This window comes from Colossoma macropomum, unplaced genomic scaffold (genome assembly GCF_904425465.1).
Source record: "Colossoma macropomum unplaced genomic scaffold, Colossoma_macropomum, whole genome shotgun sequence".
Classification (NCBI taxonomy): domain Eukaryota; kingdom Metazoa; phylum Chordata; class Actinopteri; order Characiformes; family Serrasalmidae; genus Colossoma; species Colossoma macropomum.
Window position 1 is genome coordinate 19,347,297 of NW_023494787.1, and position 18,702 is coordinate 19,365,998.

The 18,702-nt window shown below is 38.9% G+C and overlaps 1 protein-coding gene across 4 annotated transcripts in view; it reads right to left on the reverse strand.

The window, feature by feature from the left end:
• Positions 1 to 580: 580 nt before the first annotated feature.
• Positions 581 to 18,702, reverse strand: part of fam49al (family with sequence similarity 49 member A, like) — a 41,810-nt gene continuing 23,688 nt past the window's right edge. For 2 of the 4 annotated variants that reach the window (XM_036566363.1, XM_036566364.1), the window contains exons 3-12: positions 14,393 to 14,472; positions 9,881 to 10,002; positions 9,433 to 9,538; positions 6,948 to 7,084; positions 6,714 to 6,791; positions 6,461 to 6,577; positions 6,203 to 6,282; positions 5,883 to 6,009; positions 4,836 to 4,906; positions 2,986 to 3,157 (exon numbers count right to left, since the gene is read on the reverse strand). In XM_036566363.1, the coding sequence (XP_036422256.1) occupies positions 3,094 to 3,157; positions 4,836 to 4,906; positions 5,883 to 6,009; positions 6,203 to 6,282; positions 6,461 to 6,577; positions 6,714 to 6,791; positions 6,948 to 7,084; positions 9,433 to 9,538; positions 9,881 to 10,002; positions 14,393 to 14,465 (975 nt within the window). In that variant the 5' untranslated portion in view covers positions 14,466 to 14,472 and the 3' untranslated portion in view covers positions 2,986 to 3,093. Of the gene's footprint in view, positions 3,158 to 4,835; positions 4,907 to 5,882; positions 6,010 to 6,202; positions 6,283 to 6,460; positions 6,578 to 6,713; positions 6,792 to 6,947; positions 7,085 to 9,432; positions 9,539 to 9,880; positions 10,003 to 14,392; positions 14,473 to 14,869; positions 14,951 to 18,702 lie in introns of all 4 variants that reach the window. The other 2 variants (XM_036566362.1, XM_036566365.1) reach the window with 2 other exon arrangements.

An 18,702-nucleotide genomic window follows, 5' to 3' on the forward strand; every position in this document is an offset into this window, starting at 1 on the left:
TAAGTGAATACTCTTTTTTTTACTCTAATTTCTTCTATTACTGATAAGCTTTATTACTGTCAGTAAGGCACTTTGAACTAAGGCACTGGTATGAAAAGTGCTCTATAAATAAAGATTCTTCTTCTTCTTCTTATTATTATTATTATTATTATTAATATTAACCTTTGGGACTTCATGAGTTGTAATTATATCACAAAATAGAAGTATTGTAAAAAACGTTTGTCCAGTTTCTGCCAGAAAAAAAGTGAACTGAAGATCACAAACAAAACTGAACGTAATAAATGACAAGTTTATTGTTGCACAAAATGTACAAAATAACAAGCAAATGGACACTTCCCCCATCCAACCAGCCCCTCTCTTTACCCACCGATATGAAGTTGGAGATTTGGAACCTATGACTACAGCAAGTCCAATAGTCCGAGCCAAATGCATGGTTTCTTACAGACAACACACACCCAATTCAGATTCACTGAACAATTGAAAATGAATAAAAACACTGTATTTACACAATCTTGTCTGAAGTTGTACAGCATGCCATCTATATATTTATACAGAATATGTTTGTGAACATACCCCTGTATAAAAAATATACTGTAAGATCAAATTAAGTTAGACTAAGGGCTATAGACATCGAAAGTACAACACTGCATTTTGTTGTGTTTTAATCTTTTTAAATAATTTCTTTTTTTAATACCCACTCATTTTATGATGTGATCTTTTTTTTAAGCTTTTATTTTTTTTATTTTTAATTTACTAAAAGAAACATCCTCTAGCTGAATTTAAGCACATTTGTTTCACAGGCCTCTTAGACACCTGGTGGAAAATCTTATTCACGTATTTACACCGAGACATTCTGTGTTTATTCTGCTCTACGCCTTTTGTGTGTGTATGCATGTGTGTTTGTGTATGTACTGTTCTGTGAAGAAGTCAAAGACCCCCTTCATTCACTTAATTTCCAGTCAAAACATCCATTAAGTACAAGTTACTCTTTTTTTATAGATATTTTTGAGGAGAGTAGATATGCAGTAATTTAACTGCATAGGGAAAGGGAAAGTCTAAAGAATGTTTAAATGTTTAAAATATACAGAGAACATTTTATGCAATGTCCATGGACTCCTAACAACCATGCAAGACCTGGTAGATCACCAAAACTGTCACCGTCTATGAGAAAGTGGAGAAAATCAAGCTCTACTCTTGCTTCAGATCTGAAAAAATCCACAGGTGTTTCTGTCAACTCAACACTATGGGTCTTCTTTAGTCGTCAAGATGCAGTTACTGAAGAAAGGAAATAGACAAAAAGAGAAAAATCTGCAAATCCAACAAAGAAGCTGCTGGTGTTCTTAGAACAACAGACTGACCAGCCCAGTCCAGACCTCAACATCATTGAATGTGTTTAGGATTACTTGGATCATGAGAAGCAGAAAATGTAACCAACTTCTAAGACTGAACTTTGTAGATGTGGAAAAATATCCCTGCAGGTTTCTTTGAAAAACTGAAAGTAAGTCTCCTGAAAAGAATGGAAACTGTAAGAAAAACACTAAACACTGGACACACTATATACTGAAAGATTTGAAATGATCTTTGGTGGTTGAGGCTTCTGGGTGATTTTCTGTTAAATATATGCTTCCACTTTTTTTTGTAACACTGAAAAATGAATAACTTGTACTTAATGGCCATTTTGACTGGAAATGAAAAAAATGAAGGGTGGTGTCAGACCTTTACTCAGTATTGTATGCGTGTATAAGTGAAAGTAATCAGTATGATCTCCAGCTATTTAGGAGACTACACCTGCCCGTCAATTGATTGTGTACTCTAAAAGGCAATGTCATGGTTACATTTGGCAATAATCTGTTATAATGGCAGAAACAGAACTGCTATCACTCCATTACTGTGTTTTAACTGCGTACTGCTAAGAGATTGATGTATAGTGGCTCTTTTAATCACAGGCCTAGGACATCACCCCTCAGTCTGCTCGCCCTGCAATGAACGCACATCAGGCCACAGATGAGAAGCAGTGGTACAGAAGCAGCTATGGCGCTGAGCAAAATGTGAGTGGCTTTTGAAAGACAGTAGTTTCATGGCTTACTCAGAGTTACTCAAGAATGCCCTTTCCCACAATTCACTGGAGCAGAAAAACCCTAATACACGTTCTCATATGTACAGCCTTCCTTCTGTTCATCCTGTATTGGCACAAACAGCTTATTCGAAAAACGGATCACTGCCTTTGCAGTTGTTACCTCGGTTGAGTATTGCTGTACAGCACTAGTGAATAAGTCTAACAAAATGCTTAACTTCTTTACAAAACTATCCTGTGCTTTTTTGAGTATATACAGCGACGTAAATCAATCTCTTTTTATAATCACTGGTGGGTTTCTGTCGAGAAATGCAGAAATAGCATGACGTGATTGAGTCACGGATCCTGTAACTCACAGGAAGAAATATAATAGAGCGCAATCGTACCAGAAAACTGCAATGGAAGAAGCATGTCAACGATGAAGAGGCGAACGTGTTCAAAATCCAATGGAGTCTCGATGCATGGAAACAGAGCTGAACTATACACATCATGTTAAGCCATTTCAAAAATCTGTATAATGAACGGGGGGGAGTTGGCGTTGTTTTCTGTGTGCAAAAATACTCTCCAGAAGTATATGAACCCTTTTGATGTTGATTTTCATCTTTGCTGACCATACGGTTTTAATATATTCAATTTCGTCTTTAAGTTCTAAGTGTTCACGTCTGGTAGGCCGTGGTTCTGTTCCAGTTTGTACTTCAATATTCCTAGATATATATATGTATCTATATCTCTGTAATCTTCTTCTCATGTTTTTACAAAATCAGAGACTTGATGAACAATTGACAATATATATATATGTATATATATTTATATACTTTTTCATATTTCTTTCTATCTTTTTTTAGGTTATTGAAATTGAGATAATTTTGCATTTTATTCTTGTAAACAAACAGGTTTCTGAGGTTGCTTCACCCAAGACTGCCAGCCATCATCCTTTGTTCTCTGTCAGTCACTTCCACTGTTCTCTCTCTTTCGTTCCCTCTTGCTTTCATCCCTCTCTTCCCGAACAGCGCCGCTTCTCATTGAAGTAGAGCGCGGATTTGTTTCGAGGTGCTGTCGTCATTTAGATGTCTTGTTGTATACCTGCAGGTGAGAAGCGGTACAGAAGAGTGTTAGATGACAGGAAACCTGTTTAAAAGCTTCAGGGTTTGGAATATATTGGTTTTCTGAACACATAAAGCTGAGTATCAACTAAATTATAGCTCTCCACTGAAAATTCATTCTGGTCTAGGCCCTTTAGGTGTTGTATCTGACACAGAGTTCCTAGTTCCTACATCCTCCCTTCAGAAATAACAGCATATATGGCAGATAATGTAAACTGACATTAATTAACAGGACATGTAGAGACTGACTTATGACACCTGATCCGTGTACAACATTTAAATTTTCATAAAATGTCAAAAATATGTTTTAAGGGCTCATATTCAGTATTTTTCTATTATCTCAGACTCGTTTTAGTATTTGTAATCTAGTCTCTGGTCTAACCAACTACAACATATTGGTGAACAATTTGACCACCGTTTTAAAAAGTTATATTTATTTACATTTAATACATTATCACACTCTTCCATATTTGTAGAGGACTCTATTTCAGTCTTAACTCAGTCTCATAGTTATAATCTTAGACTTGTTTTGGATAGGGTTGCACATCTAGTCACAACACAAGTCACAAGCATTCACAAGTGTAATAAGGGGTGCGGTTGCCAGCAGATGCTGTGGTTTAAAGTGTGAAATGTGCACTGCAGAGGAGTTTCAGTAATCCATTAGCCCACAGAGTTGCACAGACTGTCTGGTGTAAACTGCACACTAAAGTCACCACTGCTCTTAGCATCTCACCTCTCATGGAGAAATTAAACAGTCTCTGGCTATCCATGCTTCCATGCACTTGTTTTATCAGTTCAATGGGAATCAAATGATTGTGAAGTTAAAGGCTAAAAGCAAGCAATTGCAGCTCTACAGATAAGCCTTTCAGAGAGAGATACAGGCCTAGTCGCTGAACCAGAAAACATTCATGCTATTATGTTTCAAGTTATTCCTGAAATTCTTTCTGAATTTTGTTTAAAACAATAAGTAGCAAGTAAATGAGATCCCTGTGATCGGTCATTTTGCATGTCAGTGGAATTGCTCTTTTCAGAGACAGCAGTTCGACCCAGTCTGGCTAAAGGCCACCACACAATGGACACACTATGTTGCTCGATGCAGCATCCAAAAATCTAATCAAATCAAAACCATTGTTTATAATGAATGTACATAAACCAACATTCCGCTGTGATGTGCGTCAGTGTGCACACCTTAATTTAAAACAATGGGTTTGAATTTTTGTCTTTACTACTGCACTGGTGGTCTTTTTGAGCCTGTATTTCAATGCAGTCTTACACAGCTTGCAGTGGAATAGTTTTCCACACAAATACAATATTTTCTTATTTGTGTTTAGCAGAAATAAAACTGTTTATTTTGGCCTAAATTTGACATAGATCTGATTTTATTTGGAACTATGTGAACACAAAAATCTAGATCACAGCCACTTTCATATGTTCTCCTATATAGAATACGTATCAGATACATGATGTGGTTCTGCAGCTTAGTTTCCAAACATGGACGGTATGAACTGGGGGTGAACTGTATGTTTTACAACTTTAACAAGGTTTACATACTATCATCATACAAAACTCTCTTGCTTCAAAAAGCAAGGAAAATTCAGTTCTCCATGATATGGGCCCTTTAAACATATAGTACAGTACGCACACATGAGTCGACTCACCTCAGTGCATTCAACAGTCCCTCCACACTGTTTGAAGGTTGCTCTTTCAACACCTTGATGCAGCCCTTCATCTGCACAACACAGACACCCACAAGCACATACTGCTTTAGAGAAAGGTCAACCTCTTTCTGAAACTCACCCCTACTGTGACAGTGCACACAGCCACACATGCCCTAATAAGCAATTCTGTTGCACAGCACACACATGCACAGCATACGTGTTGCTCCACATCACTAAAGGGAGCTAAATGAACAGTGCAATGGCAAAGGATAGCTGTGTACTGCAAACAGAACAATAATATAACCTGTGAATAGAAAGAGAATAAGCCACTTTCATATGTTCTCCCAGATAGAATACATATCAGATACATGGTCATTCAACCTTAAAGAGAACAGACAGTTTAAAATTCTTGTTTGGCAGATCTGATTTTTTTAGACCTGTGTGAACACAAAAATCTAAATCTAAGCCACTTTCATATATACTCCTAGATTGCATACATATTAGATTTGTGGTCATACGACCTTAAAGAGAACAGACAGATTCAAATTTTGAATTTTTTATATCAGTTTTTGCAGATCTTATTTTTTAGACCTATGTGAGCACAAAAATCTAGATCTAAATCATTTACATATGTTCTCCTGGATAGGATGGATATCAGATTCATGGTCATGAAACCTTAAAGAGAACAGATAGTTTCAAATTCAGAATTTTTTTTCACATCAGGTTTGGCAGATCTAATTTTTTTAGACCTATGTGAACATAAAAATCTAAATCTAAGCCACTTTCATATGTTCTCCTAATCGGATACATATCAGATATGTGACCATGTTTAGGGTTATGTGAACACAAAAATCTAGATCTGAGCCATTTTCATATATGCTCCTAGATCATTAGATCACATGGCCTTAACAGTCAGATTTCAAGGCAGAGGATTCAAATCTGAGCAAGAAATCAAAACATGGCAGTATGGCTTGTAATGTGGCTGTAGCCAAAATGCTTTCTTCTTTTGAAAGTGTGGAAATAAATGAAGAATTCAGAGTCTCTTACGTCAATCTTGGAGGTTTTAGCGAAGGCACCCACGGGGTGAACATGATCATAGAGGATAATGACGCCCACCATCACACGCATGCAGAACAGCATGGTGTCTGTGTTGGTAAAACGGCACCGGTACTCCCTGCACAAATGGAACAGCGCCAAGTCAGTTAGGCCTTCAACAAAATTCAAAAGGCAGATAAGGTTTGAAATGCTGGCAGGATATGAAACGAGATAAGATGCTACTCTTGGCATTCGCTCACAGAAACAGTCAAGACCTGCAACATTTTGAGAAATAAAGAAAGAAAAAGAACTTCTAAGAAAGATGAACTTACGGAGTCTCTAGCATGACCCGACACACACAGGCCATAGTGCTCAGGCAATCTGTGGTGTCCTCAATGGGCAATGTCTTGTTCTGTAATAATACACAATATAGGGTCAATGCAACACCAGTGACAGCCTCTAGAGGGCAACAGCATTAAAGCTTCTTAATGTGGTGTAGGATTTTCTTCCTTTTTGACAATTGGCTTTGTTAGACAAACATGTCACTACCCCGGAGCAGTGCTGTACATGAAGACGACATTTTCACTTGCCTCTGACACAAACTTAGTCGTGGCGTTGCTCAAGGTTTTCAGCATAGGTGTGGCTTCCGCATAAAAGAGCGACATCCGATTGGCCATCTCATTATTGACTTCATTCTCTGCCTCTAACTGCAGTAAGAACAAATATTGGTTAGTTTGCAGGTTCTGAAGCTCCACACGTGACTAATTTACATAACCCTGTCCAGATCAGCAGAAACATAAACGTCGGCCCATCTTGGCGCAGCATTGACACAAAGTTGGTTACCTGCTGATTGTTCAGCCGATTCCTGCTTATGGTCCTCCTGTAGTAACTGAAGTCATTCTGGATGGCTGGATTTGTCATCTATGAGAGACAATACAACTCATTCAGAACATCTGCTAATCTCACAGCATGTCATGTGCAAAACCTCTACAAAGAAAACACATAACTTGTCTACCTGAAAGACTAGTTCTCTAGAAAGAGTTGATTTCCTCACAGAAAGCTGTGGGATAGTCTCACCTTGAGCTCGTCAAAGCTGAGGGTAAAGTGCAGGATCTCTGCAAACTGCTTAGCCAGAGCCTGCTCTCTCTCCAGATGCTGCATGGGGGCATATGGAGGGCTCGTCAGGGCCTCCAACAGGCTGCGCAGGGCATTCTCTAAAAGATGAACATTACACAAAATTGCATCACATAAAAGTCGATGTAAACTTACTGGTAGCTTTTTAAAAGCCAAATTGATTTCATTATTTGTGTCTTATGCTACCATTTGTGCTTAATTGACTTGTGGCTGCAGGATTTTGCAGTGTTGCAGGAGACAGAACACTAGAAGCCATCGTCTTCAGGTTCTCAGTGGTACAGTACATTTTGACTTTTTGTAATGAAAACATTTGGTTAGCCCTCAGAGACCCTCTGTTGCAAATTTGTATCAGTTATTTAAAAGCCTCTGTTATGCTTAATTCTGACTAAATGCCACTAAAACTAAATCTCTCAACAGCCTACATGTAACCTGTACCGTAGCATCATTTGCGGTGAAAAAAAATGATTGAATTTCTCAGTATGCCAAATTTAAACATTTCTGCTTCATTGTCTCATTCTCCATTGTCTGCAATAGAGTACTCCATTACAGACAATGGGTCCAGCTCCAGTCCTGTGGACCCCTGCCCCACAAACACTTTATGAGGGTTTATGAGCGTTTATGACTCCCCTTTTATATTCATAGCCCACACATTTTACTGCAATTTAAAGTATTAAATTTACTGTTTAAATATACATCTTTATGATACAGACTCACTTATATTAAATACAATTAAACATACAATGGGGAAGTTCTGTCACCATGAAACTAGGGATACACTGATCATTCATTTTTATGGTCTATTCTGATTTTTTTTTGCCAATTTTTATTAGCCTTTTAATTTACATGGTCTAAAAGAACATATTAAACACACTAGCATATTTCCAGTGCTTTCTATTAGCTCAATATAAACAATTTTATTTGCCCTACAGTGTGTGCAATGGTATTTTACATAAGGAAATGAAAAATCAGTTGCCTAGTTAAATAACTCAAATAAAACACTCCACTGGAAGTAAGAGGAAACTGGCTATTCTGTCATGCATAATTCTGTCATGTTATTTTGGTATAGGCATAGCAGCAGTATTCAAATACAGCGTGAATGCACCAGGCTCATGTAATTTACGTCATAGTATTACAACACAGATTGACCAAACTTAAAATAATAAATTAGCCGATTGCTGTGCATCCCTATTTAAAACCCATGGTTGCAAGTTTGCAAAGATTTCCACAAAATCCACCCCAACACAAGATATGTAGAAATATCATACTTATCATACTTAAAAGAGAGAAAAAAAAGTGAAAATACATACAATTTCTGATACATTTCACAAAGTGTAATCCCTGCACTGCAACTGTACTGTAACAAAGTATGCAGAGGCTCTTCATGGTATCTATCTCTCCACCGTCTGTAATGAAGGCTTTTGAGCTCAGCCATCAGAGCTGAGCTGTTTATTAATGTCATTAGTATGCTTTAGCATGTCTCCAGAGGGGCTATGCCTCCTCCTCATGAAATATGCAGCAGCCCTTCCATAAATAACAAGCTGATATGTTTTATCTAGAGGCCTGCTAAGAAACTTGACTCTCCAGAGCCGTTAGCTGGGGACCGGAAATGCGGCGATGGAGGGACGGATACCAGGATGCGTTGAGAAGGGCGCAGTGTGTGTCTTTTTTTCCTAAAGTCATTATTTCATTGACTTTGTGTGTGTTGGGTTTCTCCTGAGTCAGGTGGTCTCCTGTGGCCCGTCGGGGAAGGCTTTAGTGCGGCATTACTGGCCGTAATAGCATACTGCCTCCAAGTCAGCACAGCCACGGGAGAAGTGTCAGGCTAGCAGTTATCACCCTGCGAATCTGCCGAATACTCAGCGTGCATGGAGGGCGGAAGCTCTGCCTAGTCTACACTCTCCCCGCTGCGGTATCCATGGTAACGCTGCTGCGAGGTCAGCCGCAGAGGAGGAGAAGCAGCTGCCTGCGCTCTTTCATCTGCACCAGCACTGTCCCTGCGCTCTGCAGCCATGTTGGCTCAAGCCCTGGGCACGCAAACCCACTTATCCTTTCATGTAGAGATGGCACGATACCAGTTTTCCTCCTCTGATACCAATATTGAAGCCTTCAGTTGAAGTTGCTGATGCAGTGCAATGTCTCTTTCTTTATAAACCACTAAGCTTTAAATTTAGCTGTTTTTTAACTGAAGCACCTGAGCATCTAAATGTAGGCTATGATGCTAAACTGCTCAAACACTACTGTCCCACAAGAAGAAATATACAGCTAACATGATGATGATTGGATTGGATTCATTGTTTTTTTCTCCTCCAATATACAATCTAACATTTTTTTCCTTTTATTAGCCCAATACAGTTAATCCGGTGCCTTCTCTATTTTCTACAAAAATCCAAATGGAAAATAAATAAATAAATAATTGTTGCCCACTCACCTAACCTGAGTGAAAATTCATAGAACCGCTTCAGCTTGGCCACTAGGGGGCACACAGCATTCCAGGCTTTCTCCTGTAGCTGGAGGTCATTGGGGTTCTGAATAGCCTGGAGAGAAGAACAAAAACAAACACAATTTAGAATTTTGTTATCAGCGGAGGCTGTGATACAATTGCCCAGTCCAGTGTAGGTAAATAAGCTTGGACTGCAGCAAGACCCTATCAGCACTGGTTGGTTGTGCTTCTCTAATTGAGCTAACACTGCATGTTGCCTTTGATCTGAGAGAGCTTTTGCAGCTGAGTAAACCCCATGTACCCACTTATGCTATACCAGAGTACTCCAAGCATATGTCACCAGGCCTATAAAACCAACCCGTTAATGTGTATTTATTCATAAAGTGGAATAAATAGTAGATTTCCAGCCATCTATCCTTTAGGGACGCGCCCTCACTTCTCTTATCTCTTGCCCCGCTCCATTGTAGGACTGTAACTCTGCTAGGATCCCGTGAGCCTCCTCCAGCACTGCGCTGACCTGGTTCCAAACGGCCGTCTCCGCCTCCGTGGGCTGGGCATCTAGAGGAGCAGAGTGCGGACGGAACAGGGTCGGAGTGTCAGAATTTATAGAAGTCAATAGAAATATGAATTAATGTCAAAGACAACCATTGTCCTTTCCGGTTAAGGTTCCTCTGGCCACCTGGATTATTTATCACCTCTGTCAGACACAGGCTCGCCTCGTTCCTTTCTCACTGGCAGCATATAGCTTTGGCTTTAACTGGCCTTGTAGTTACATTAGCATTGATTCATGTTGATGGCAGCGAACCAAATAACACACCCTGTTTCTGGCACTGATCAGAAATGGAGGCTACTTTTAAAGTCCGATCTGAACAAAGAGGGAGTTAAAGAGTTTGTTCTGTGAGCTAATTTTGGTGTTAATATTGGATTACCATCTCAGACTTTGGCACCCAATGAGAGAGAGAGGTCTGTCCAAAGGCATAGAGAGCTGGGTTTTATAAATCCGCACAGATTAGTTTGGTAATGACTACAGTGTTATTCTGAGTCTGAAATACATGAGGAGGATTTAGGTTTTGTTGGAGTGTATTGGAGGATTTGTTGGAGTTGAAATAGCTCTCAGGGGAATCTGGGGAGATGAGTGGATGAGCAGATACCATGGGGAGTCTGGGTTGGGTGTGACTAATAAGGCCTTGGTTGGGCACATTGTAGAAAAAAAGTCTGGTTTATCTGCACTGCTTTGTCTCCTTTTTGGAGCCCAGAAAGGGCTTAGCCACCCAAAGCAGGATTTCTAATTTTTGAACGAATATTGGGTTTTACTCAAGCTTATTCATGATGTTATTTCTCAGTAGTTTCTAACCAGATAACTATGGAAACAATTTTCTCCAAGCAAGGTGAAGAATACTCAATGTCACAAGCATGCTTTCTGCAGTGTGTGCTGTCAGGGCCACATATTCATCTGTTCAGCAATACAGGTCAGTTTATTTATGCCAGTGGGTGTTAAGGGTCACACAGTATATCGTTTGTCAATCGTTATCCCAGTACAAATATTACAAAAATCTGTAATACACAAATGCAGCTTCTCCTCCATCAGTGCTTTTTTTTTCCTATGTGCTGTGATCAATGTGACCAATCACAGTTCCAGATTGATGTATTTGTGAGTGTTTTGATGAGTTAAGGTATTCACATAATCCAGCAAATGCAAAATATTTTGGTCAAAATAATAAAAGCCAATCTTTTGTTATTACATTATTAATGCAACAATGCAGTTTTAACAAATTTAAAGCTGTGATGCAATCACAATACAGTCATTTGCAAAAGTTTGAATGCTCCTGGTTAAATTACACTTTTTCTAATTGAAAATAAGTACAAAATCTCAGAAAATCAAGGGAAATTGTGGAAATTACTTTTACAGTTTGCATACAACTGTATGTAACACTATTGGTAATGTCTTTGTCATTGTGCATATCTCGTGGGTGTTTACATATATTGGAAAAGGGAGAGTTTTGAACTCACTGTAAAAAATGTACAGCTCCAAAAATCCCACACAAGTTGCATAGGATGATTTTGGACGTGCTGAGTGATGACTCCTCATATCCAAGAGCATTTTTATGTGGAGGCATGTGTTGTAGATAATGAACTGTGCTAATAAACCCATAAGCTGCATAAGAGAGGTCATCTCACAGCCTGATTTAATGTTCAGCTCTACTCTCACTGGACAGTCACAGTTTTTGTTCTGTAATATAGCCTGGCATAATTATTCTATTAGAGTCTCTCTCTCTCTCTCTCTCTCTCTCTCTCTCTCTCTCTCTCTCTCTCTCTCTCTCTCTCTCTTTTTCTCCATCTGTGCCTGTTGGATGGATACACTTGCACATGTTTGTGGCTAACAGCCATTGTGCTATCAGCTGAGCAAACATACAGCAGTGCTTACCCCAGGCCTACACACACACAGTGAATTTGAGCATCGTTGCCAGTGGGATCCTCTCAGTCATCCCACCTCAGGCTCTGTTTATTTGCTTTTTTTTGCATTTGATCTTTAGGGAAGGGTTACTTTACAGTTTGGAGATAAAAACAATCTTTCTGTGAAGGTTCACAAGTGTTCAGTTAGCATCTCTGTCTTTTGTAAAAGTGCATATAGGTGACTATTGACTTTCAGCTTATGTAAAAAGAATTTAATACTGTCAAACTGGAGATAACAGGGTTTCATTTGACAGCAGTGAGTTCCAGTTAGTTTTTTGGGCTGATGAATCGTTATTAAAACCATGAGAAAGGGAAACGAGAGCCATGACAGAGGTGACCATTCTCCTGTCCAGTACAGAGCAGTAAAGGCTGCTGTCCAATTCCTTCTTATAAAGCTACCTTTGGCCTTACTTTTACTCTAAATAGCAACAACATAAACATCAATCACCATACTTCCTCTACAAAATGCTGATTGACCTATCCACTGTCTACCCACAAATGCGGATTTTTGTAGCTACTGTTGCTGGGGTGGACAAGCTTTAGAGAGCATAACTCAAAACACAGTTCATAATGAGAAACTGTAGCACACAATGTCGGCTTTTGTCAACATACTGACATTACTTACAGTGGACTAAAGTGATGTTTGTTTAGACTGAACGTTCAGTTTAAAATGCAGTGCTAATGACCTGGACTATGTTGTAGCTAATTAAAACTAGTCTAGTTGGAAGCAACAACAACATTGTTGAATTTGCCATCATGCTAATGTTAATCATCCTAGCCTGAAATGAAACAAATGCTGCCTACTTAATCAAATATTTGCATAAAATGCTGCCTACTGTGGTTCCTCCATTTGGCCAACTAAGAATTTTGTCACAAGAAATAGCCAGTTCATTGTGTTGTAAATAAAAGTTATTTTAAAAGTGTATTTGTGTTTTGTGATCTAATAGTTACAGTACTCGTAAAAACAGCTACTGTCGTCTTTTAGTTTTTTTTTGTTCTTTTAGAACAGCGACCAGCAGCTCTTTATTATGTCTGTTTTTATGCAGTAAGTGTGTGTTAGCTAATTTAGCTAATACAAGGCAGATCATGGTAAGCTAATCCTAAGGTATCTATGCCAATAAACCTAGTGAAATGTGGGTGATTTTTGAGCTTTTAGAGCTTCTTTCTGTGGGGTGAATGTTGACTTTCTGTAAAATATAAAACTTTATCCTAGCCTTCCTAAAAGATTTTTTAGAAAACAAATGCTATCACAGCTAAACGCTAATCTGATAAGCTGTCAGTGTCTTGGTAATGTCAGTATCTTGTCAACTTCATGGCATATTGCTGTCTTTGAAGCATGTTTTAAATATGATTTGGTAGCAGGTACTTTCATCACAACCCTTACAGAAAAGCCAAATGTGTTTGCATGTGAAAAAATATGAGATCACATGTGAAAAACGTGTAATTATTTATTTATTTACTTACTTACACACATTAAACATATGTGACTCTCTGTTCTCTGTAAGGGAACAGTGCCTCCTAAGGCACTGACAGCATGGGCAGCAAGGCATTAAGACATTCTCTTAATGCCTTGCTGCACATGAAAAATCTCCTGAAAAATCCCATTCGAAAGGGATGTTTGCCAATATTCTGACAATCTTGTCCACAGTAGCTACAAAGAAACGGAACTGTGTCTGTTTCTTTATAGCTGTGGCTGTAACATGGAAGTACAAATGTGATAGATGTTTATGGGGATTTATAGGCCACTTTGTCATAATTAGTTCTAATCGTTGGGTACAAAGCATTAGCTTGTACATTATTTCATTACAACTAATGAATTGAGCTTTAGCCAGACAGCATAAAGCCTGAGTGGACAGCAGCCTGTCTGAGCTCACTGGTTACTCATGCAGGTTTAGCTGGTGTAGCACCAGAAAAGTGGAGGTGTTAGAGGTGGAGCTGGCAGAGGAGTGCAGGTTTTGAACAAAGAGTGGTTACTCGGGAAGGAGAAAAACGTTAAGGAGAGTAAAAAAGAGAACAGAGAGAAATGGAGATTCCTGCTCTCCATTCCCACTTCCTCAGTTCATACACAAGCCATTCAACATGCTCCCTTCTCTCAGTCGCTCAGTCACTCGCCGACACCCACACACACGCACTACACATCCTCATGGTATGAACAGATGACATGGGCGTTTGGAAAAGGCATAGACGAAAGGTGAGGAGACATAAAGTTAGATGGAGGCTACTGTGCATGTGTTTAGCTCCCAGTGTAACCGTTTAAAGAAGCATGGCATTCTTGAAAGAATATTTACCGCTAGACTTGGTGATAAAAACAATGACCACAATTGAGGACACTGAGAGACTCTTGAATGCCATTGACTTATGCACAAATAGAGGAATAGAGGGGGAAGAAAAGGAAATGAAACCTGAGATGACAGAGAATGGGGAGGAGCAATGTTTTGAAAAAAGGAAAAAAAGAAAGAAAGAAAACTCAAAAATAAGAAGCTGATGATCTCACGTTCAAAGTCAAGGAAAACTATTGGGCCATGCTCAAGTTCGGCGCAAGCCAGCACTTTCAGGAGATTCCCCATGAGCCCCCTGGAAGAGAGAGAAGGGAGAGGTGTGTGGGTGATGGAGGGTCAGGGAGGTGTGTGTGGTGTGTTTGTGTGCGTGCGTGGAATCAGGGGGACGTACAGGGCGTAGGGTGTGGATGGAATGGACTAGATAGTGTTGTAGAGATCAGGAGAGCAGGGGCTTTTGGGGTGATGTCATGGTAGAACATTCAAACTCTTCTTCTTCTTCTCTGCTCCCTTCTGATTCTAAACACACTTCCCCAGAAACAAGTGCAAGCACCCACAGAACCTCCTCCAGTCCATCACACTGCCAGTCATCCTCGTATGTGTTCTTTCCACACCAACCTCAGCACATCCACCCTGATCTCTCACACACACACACTAATGCACCACCAACACACCACACAGCAGCAGACACTTACTTTCGAAGTCCAGAAAAAAATGTGGACAGTTCTCTAAATCCTTGCCAAGGACCTTAATGAGGTTCCCCATGGCCGGCAAACCTGGGTATGGGAGAAAATAGATGCATACAGTGCAAAAGCAATGAAACCTCTTTTTTCACAATACAAGAGCGGTTAATTAGTCTGTGTCTAGACAAAAAGAAGGTGAGACAAAAGGTAGACATCACTCTTGAGCTTTTACATTACATAAAAGTGCATCCCAGGTGGCTCTTTATTTCATTATACAATGGTTTATTCTCTTTTCATTTCAGTACTACACATTATCAAAAATAAAGGTACTAAAAAAACTTTGGATGCCATAGAAGAACCACTTTTGGTTTCCTAAAGTGGACTCTTTAAATAGACAGTTCTTTAAATGATCATTTCCATGAATGAGTGAGAAGAAACTTTTTGCATGTGAAACAACCCAAAATATGTTGCAAAAATTAAAAATGATTCCTTACATTTAAGCTAAACTATGCATCCAAGCCAAGCACCAATTAGGAACTTTTGTTTTTAAAAGTGTACTGGTGCAAACAGGCAGCCCTAAGCAGAAGCTATAGGCGCCAGAGTATTGAAAGAGGTGGTCAGTATTGTATACAGTGCCTTGCAAAAATATCCAACTCCTATAATCCATAAGATTTGTCTGGATTATAAATGACACTTTGATATGTTGTGTTGCCTCATTTTATTTTGAAAGATTGCCCTTAAAAATTAATTAAAAGTGAAAATTGTGAAAAAAATCTCCATTTTTTTTTTACAGATATTGCCCTAACAAGGACACATTTGGCCTACAATTGGCCTGTAAATCATTAAAAACGTTTACCTTTTCTGATAAAAGACCTTTTTATTCAAGTATCATTGGTCAAACTGTGAATCTGAAGGAAGTGTGTGAAATGAAGAGCATTCTAAGGAGATGAGAGATAAAGTTATAGACAGGCACAAGATGGTTGAAGGCTACAAAGTAATGCCGTGTGTTTCGATATCCCACTGAGCACTGTTGGATTAATTGTGAGGAAATGGAAGCCTCATCATACCACACAGGCACTGCCTAGACAAAGCTGTCTCTCAAAACTCAGCATCAGAACAAGAAGGGGACTTAAAGTCACAAAGAGGCCAATAGTTACATTGATAAAGCTCCAGAGTTCAGTGGCTGAGACTGGGCTGAAGGTCCACCAATATCAAAAGCTCTTCATACAACTGGCCTGTATGGGAGGGAAGCTAGAATGAAGCCATTACTGAAGGAAAAACACAGCTGGATTTTGCCAGAAAGCACCAGCATGACCCAGCTAAAATGTGGGATAGGGTTTAGCGGTCAGATAAGACAAAATTGATCTTTTTGGCCAAAATTCAAAACCACATGTGTGGCACAAACCTAACACTGCCTATTCTTCAATATTCTTCATATTCTTCAACACCCAGCAGTGAAGTATGGGAGTGGCAGTTCCTGTTGTGGGGTGCTCAGTAGGGACTGGGCAGCTTGTTAAAATGGAAACATATATGAATGGTGCAAAATACTGGAAGATACTGCAAGACAACATGCTATAGTCAGCTAAAAAACTAAAGCTTGGGAGAAACCTCACCTTTCAACAGTACAGTGATCCCAAGCACAGGGCCAAAGCAACACTGGAATGGTTGACCAACATAAAGGGAAACATTTTACAATGTCCAAGTCAAAGTCCAGATCTCAATCCAATCAAGAATCCATAGCACTATTTTAAAATTGCAGTCCACAAGCGTCATCCAATCAACCTGAACAACCTAGAGAATTTCTGCCAGGAAGAACGGACAAAAATCTCACCCAGACAGTATGCAAAGCTGGTAGAAACTTACTCCAACAGACTGTTCTTGAAGCAAAACGTGGCTCTACCAAGTACTGGTCTAAAGGGGTTGAACACGTGTGCAAGCAGTATTTTTCAGTTTTATATTTTTTAAAGATCAGCTGACAAACAATGCATCTGTTAGTGTGATTTGTAAACCAGACAAATCTACAGACTTATAAGTGGGTTGAATACTTTTGCAAGCACTATATATAAAGGAGGAACCAGAAAGGAAATGAAGCTTCGGTGGTGAGCTGACATTTTCTCTCTTGCTCTTTCTCTGTTTGGATACATTTAAATGTTGATGCCACACAGTGAGCACTTGCTGGTGCTACAGATTTTGCGGAATCGTTGGTGTAATTAATTGTCATCCAAATGGATTCCAAAACCAAACTTCAGCAGATATGAATATGAATAAGAGACCATGAAAAGTAAACAACAACAACAAATAATAATAATAATAATAATAATAAGAAGAAGAAGAAGAAAATATTTCATGTCATTTATAAAGTGACATTGGACTGGACTGGCCATTTTAACTGAATGATCTCATATTAAATCTGTGTGAGAACCTAAATACTATATTGCCTATATTGTGCATCAATCAATGCTGCTTTTCTGTCACTGTCAGTGCAACATAATGTCTTTAGCTGGAGTGGAAATCAAAATAAGGACGTTTTATTTGTTCATGGTTAAAACAGTGAGTGTACTAACAGTATAAAGGAACATATCCTTGCTTACTGCGATCTAAGGCAGGATTTATGCACAGCTGTTTGTAAGAATTCACAGTCTGGCAAGGGCCTTTTCCCCATTACTCAGCAGTTTTTTCAATACCAACATGAAAATAAATCACTGACTTGCGTTTTTCTGTTGGTTTACAACACTTAAGTTTCCTTCTGACATAGTAATAATTAAAAAAAGCAATTAAGGTCACTTTTTGTCAGTCATTGCTGTTGTTGTTACTACACCAATTAGTTTATGTGACAATTTGTAATGTTTAACTGAAGTGAGAAAAATGCTGGGTAATGCAACGTATAAAAATGACTGTTAACTCCTTTCTTGCCATGATCATGTATAAAGTACTCTGCAAAGGTCTTAGGCACCAAAGAAAATAAGTGATCACAGTAAACATGTTTTTGCCAGTAAAAACGCCATATAATGGCAGAATAAACACAAGTAAACATAAACTACAGTAAAAAATACAGTAAAAAGTAACAAGATTTTTTTTCAAAAAAGTAGTTGATGTTGTGAGCTGTTGAGAAGAACAGAGGTTTGGTTTCAGATTTCTCCTTGATGCCTCCAGCCATTACATATATTTTTTAAATTCCATCAGCAGTACAGCTGATTTAATTTAATCAAGCACTGATTAGCCAAACCAGGTTTTGGATAATAACTACACCTAATACTGGACTGCTAATGGGGAGAGGTTAGTAAATGGTTAAGCCAACACACTGATATATGTAAAACCACCACTTATAGTGTTAATATTATTTGCATTCTCTGAGCAAATAAACACATACTGCCCAGAAAAAAATAACTTTTCTGTATATGACCATGACCATATGCATATATATTTTCTGTACTATTTCTGTTATGTATATTCACACCAGCTAATCATCAAGATGGGCCAAATGCACCAGATGCATAACCACTGAGGATCAGCCACCAGATTACACTTACACCATATGTAAGAGGGCTGGCGCTTTGGCACGTTGAAATCTCAAGGGACTCAACATGAGAGTAGAGATCAGTGAGAGCTCCCAGTTGACTTTCTTAATATAATGAAAACCGATTACACTCTTTCTCAGGAGACACAAGTGTACATATTAGCATTAGCCTAATGAATGTACAGTATTAGCGCTTATAATCATTAGTAACATGGGGAGCTTAGTATCACCTCTGCATACTGCAATCACACAAAGAAAGACAAAAACACTGAGCATTAAATGCATTAAGAGGCTACACTTTCAAACATGATCTGAAATGGTTGCTAGC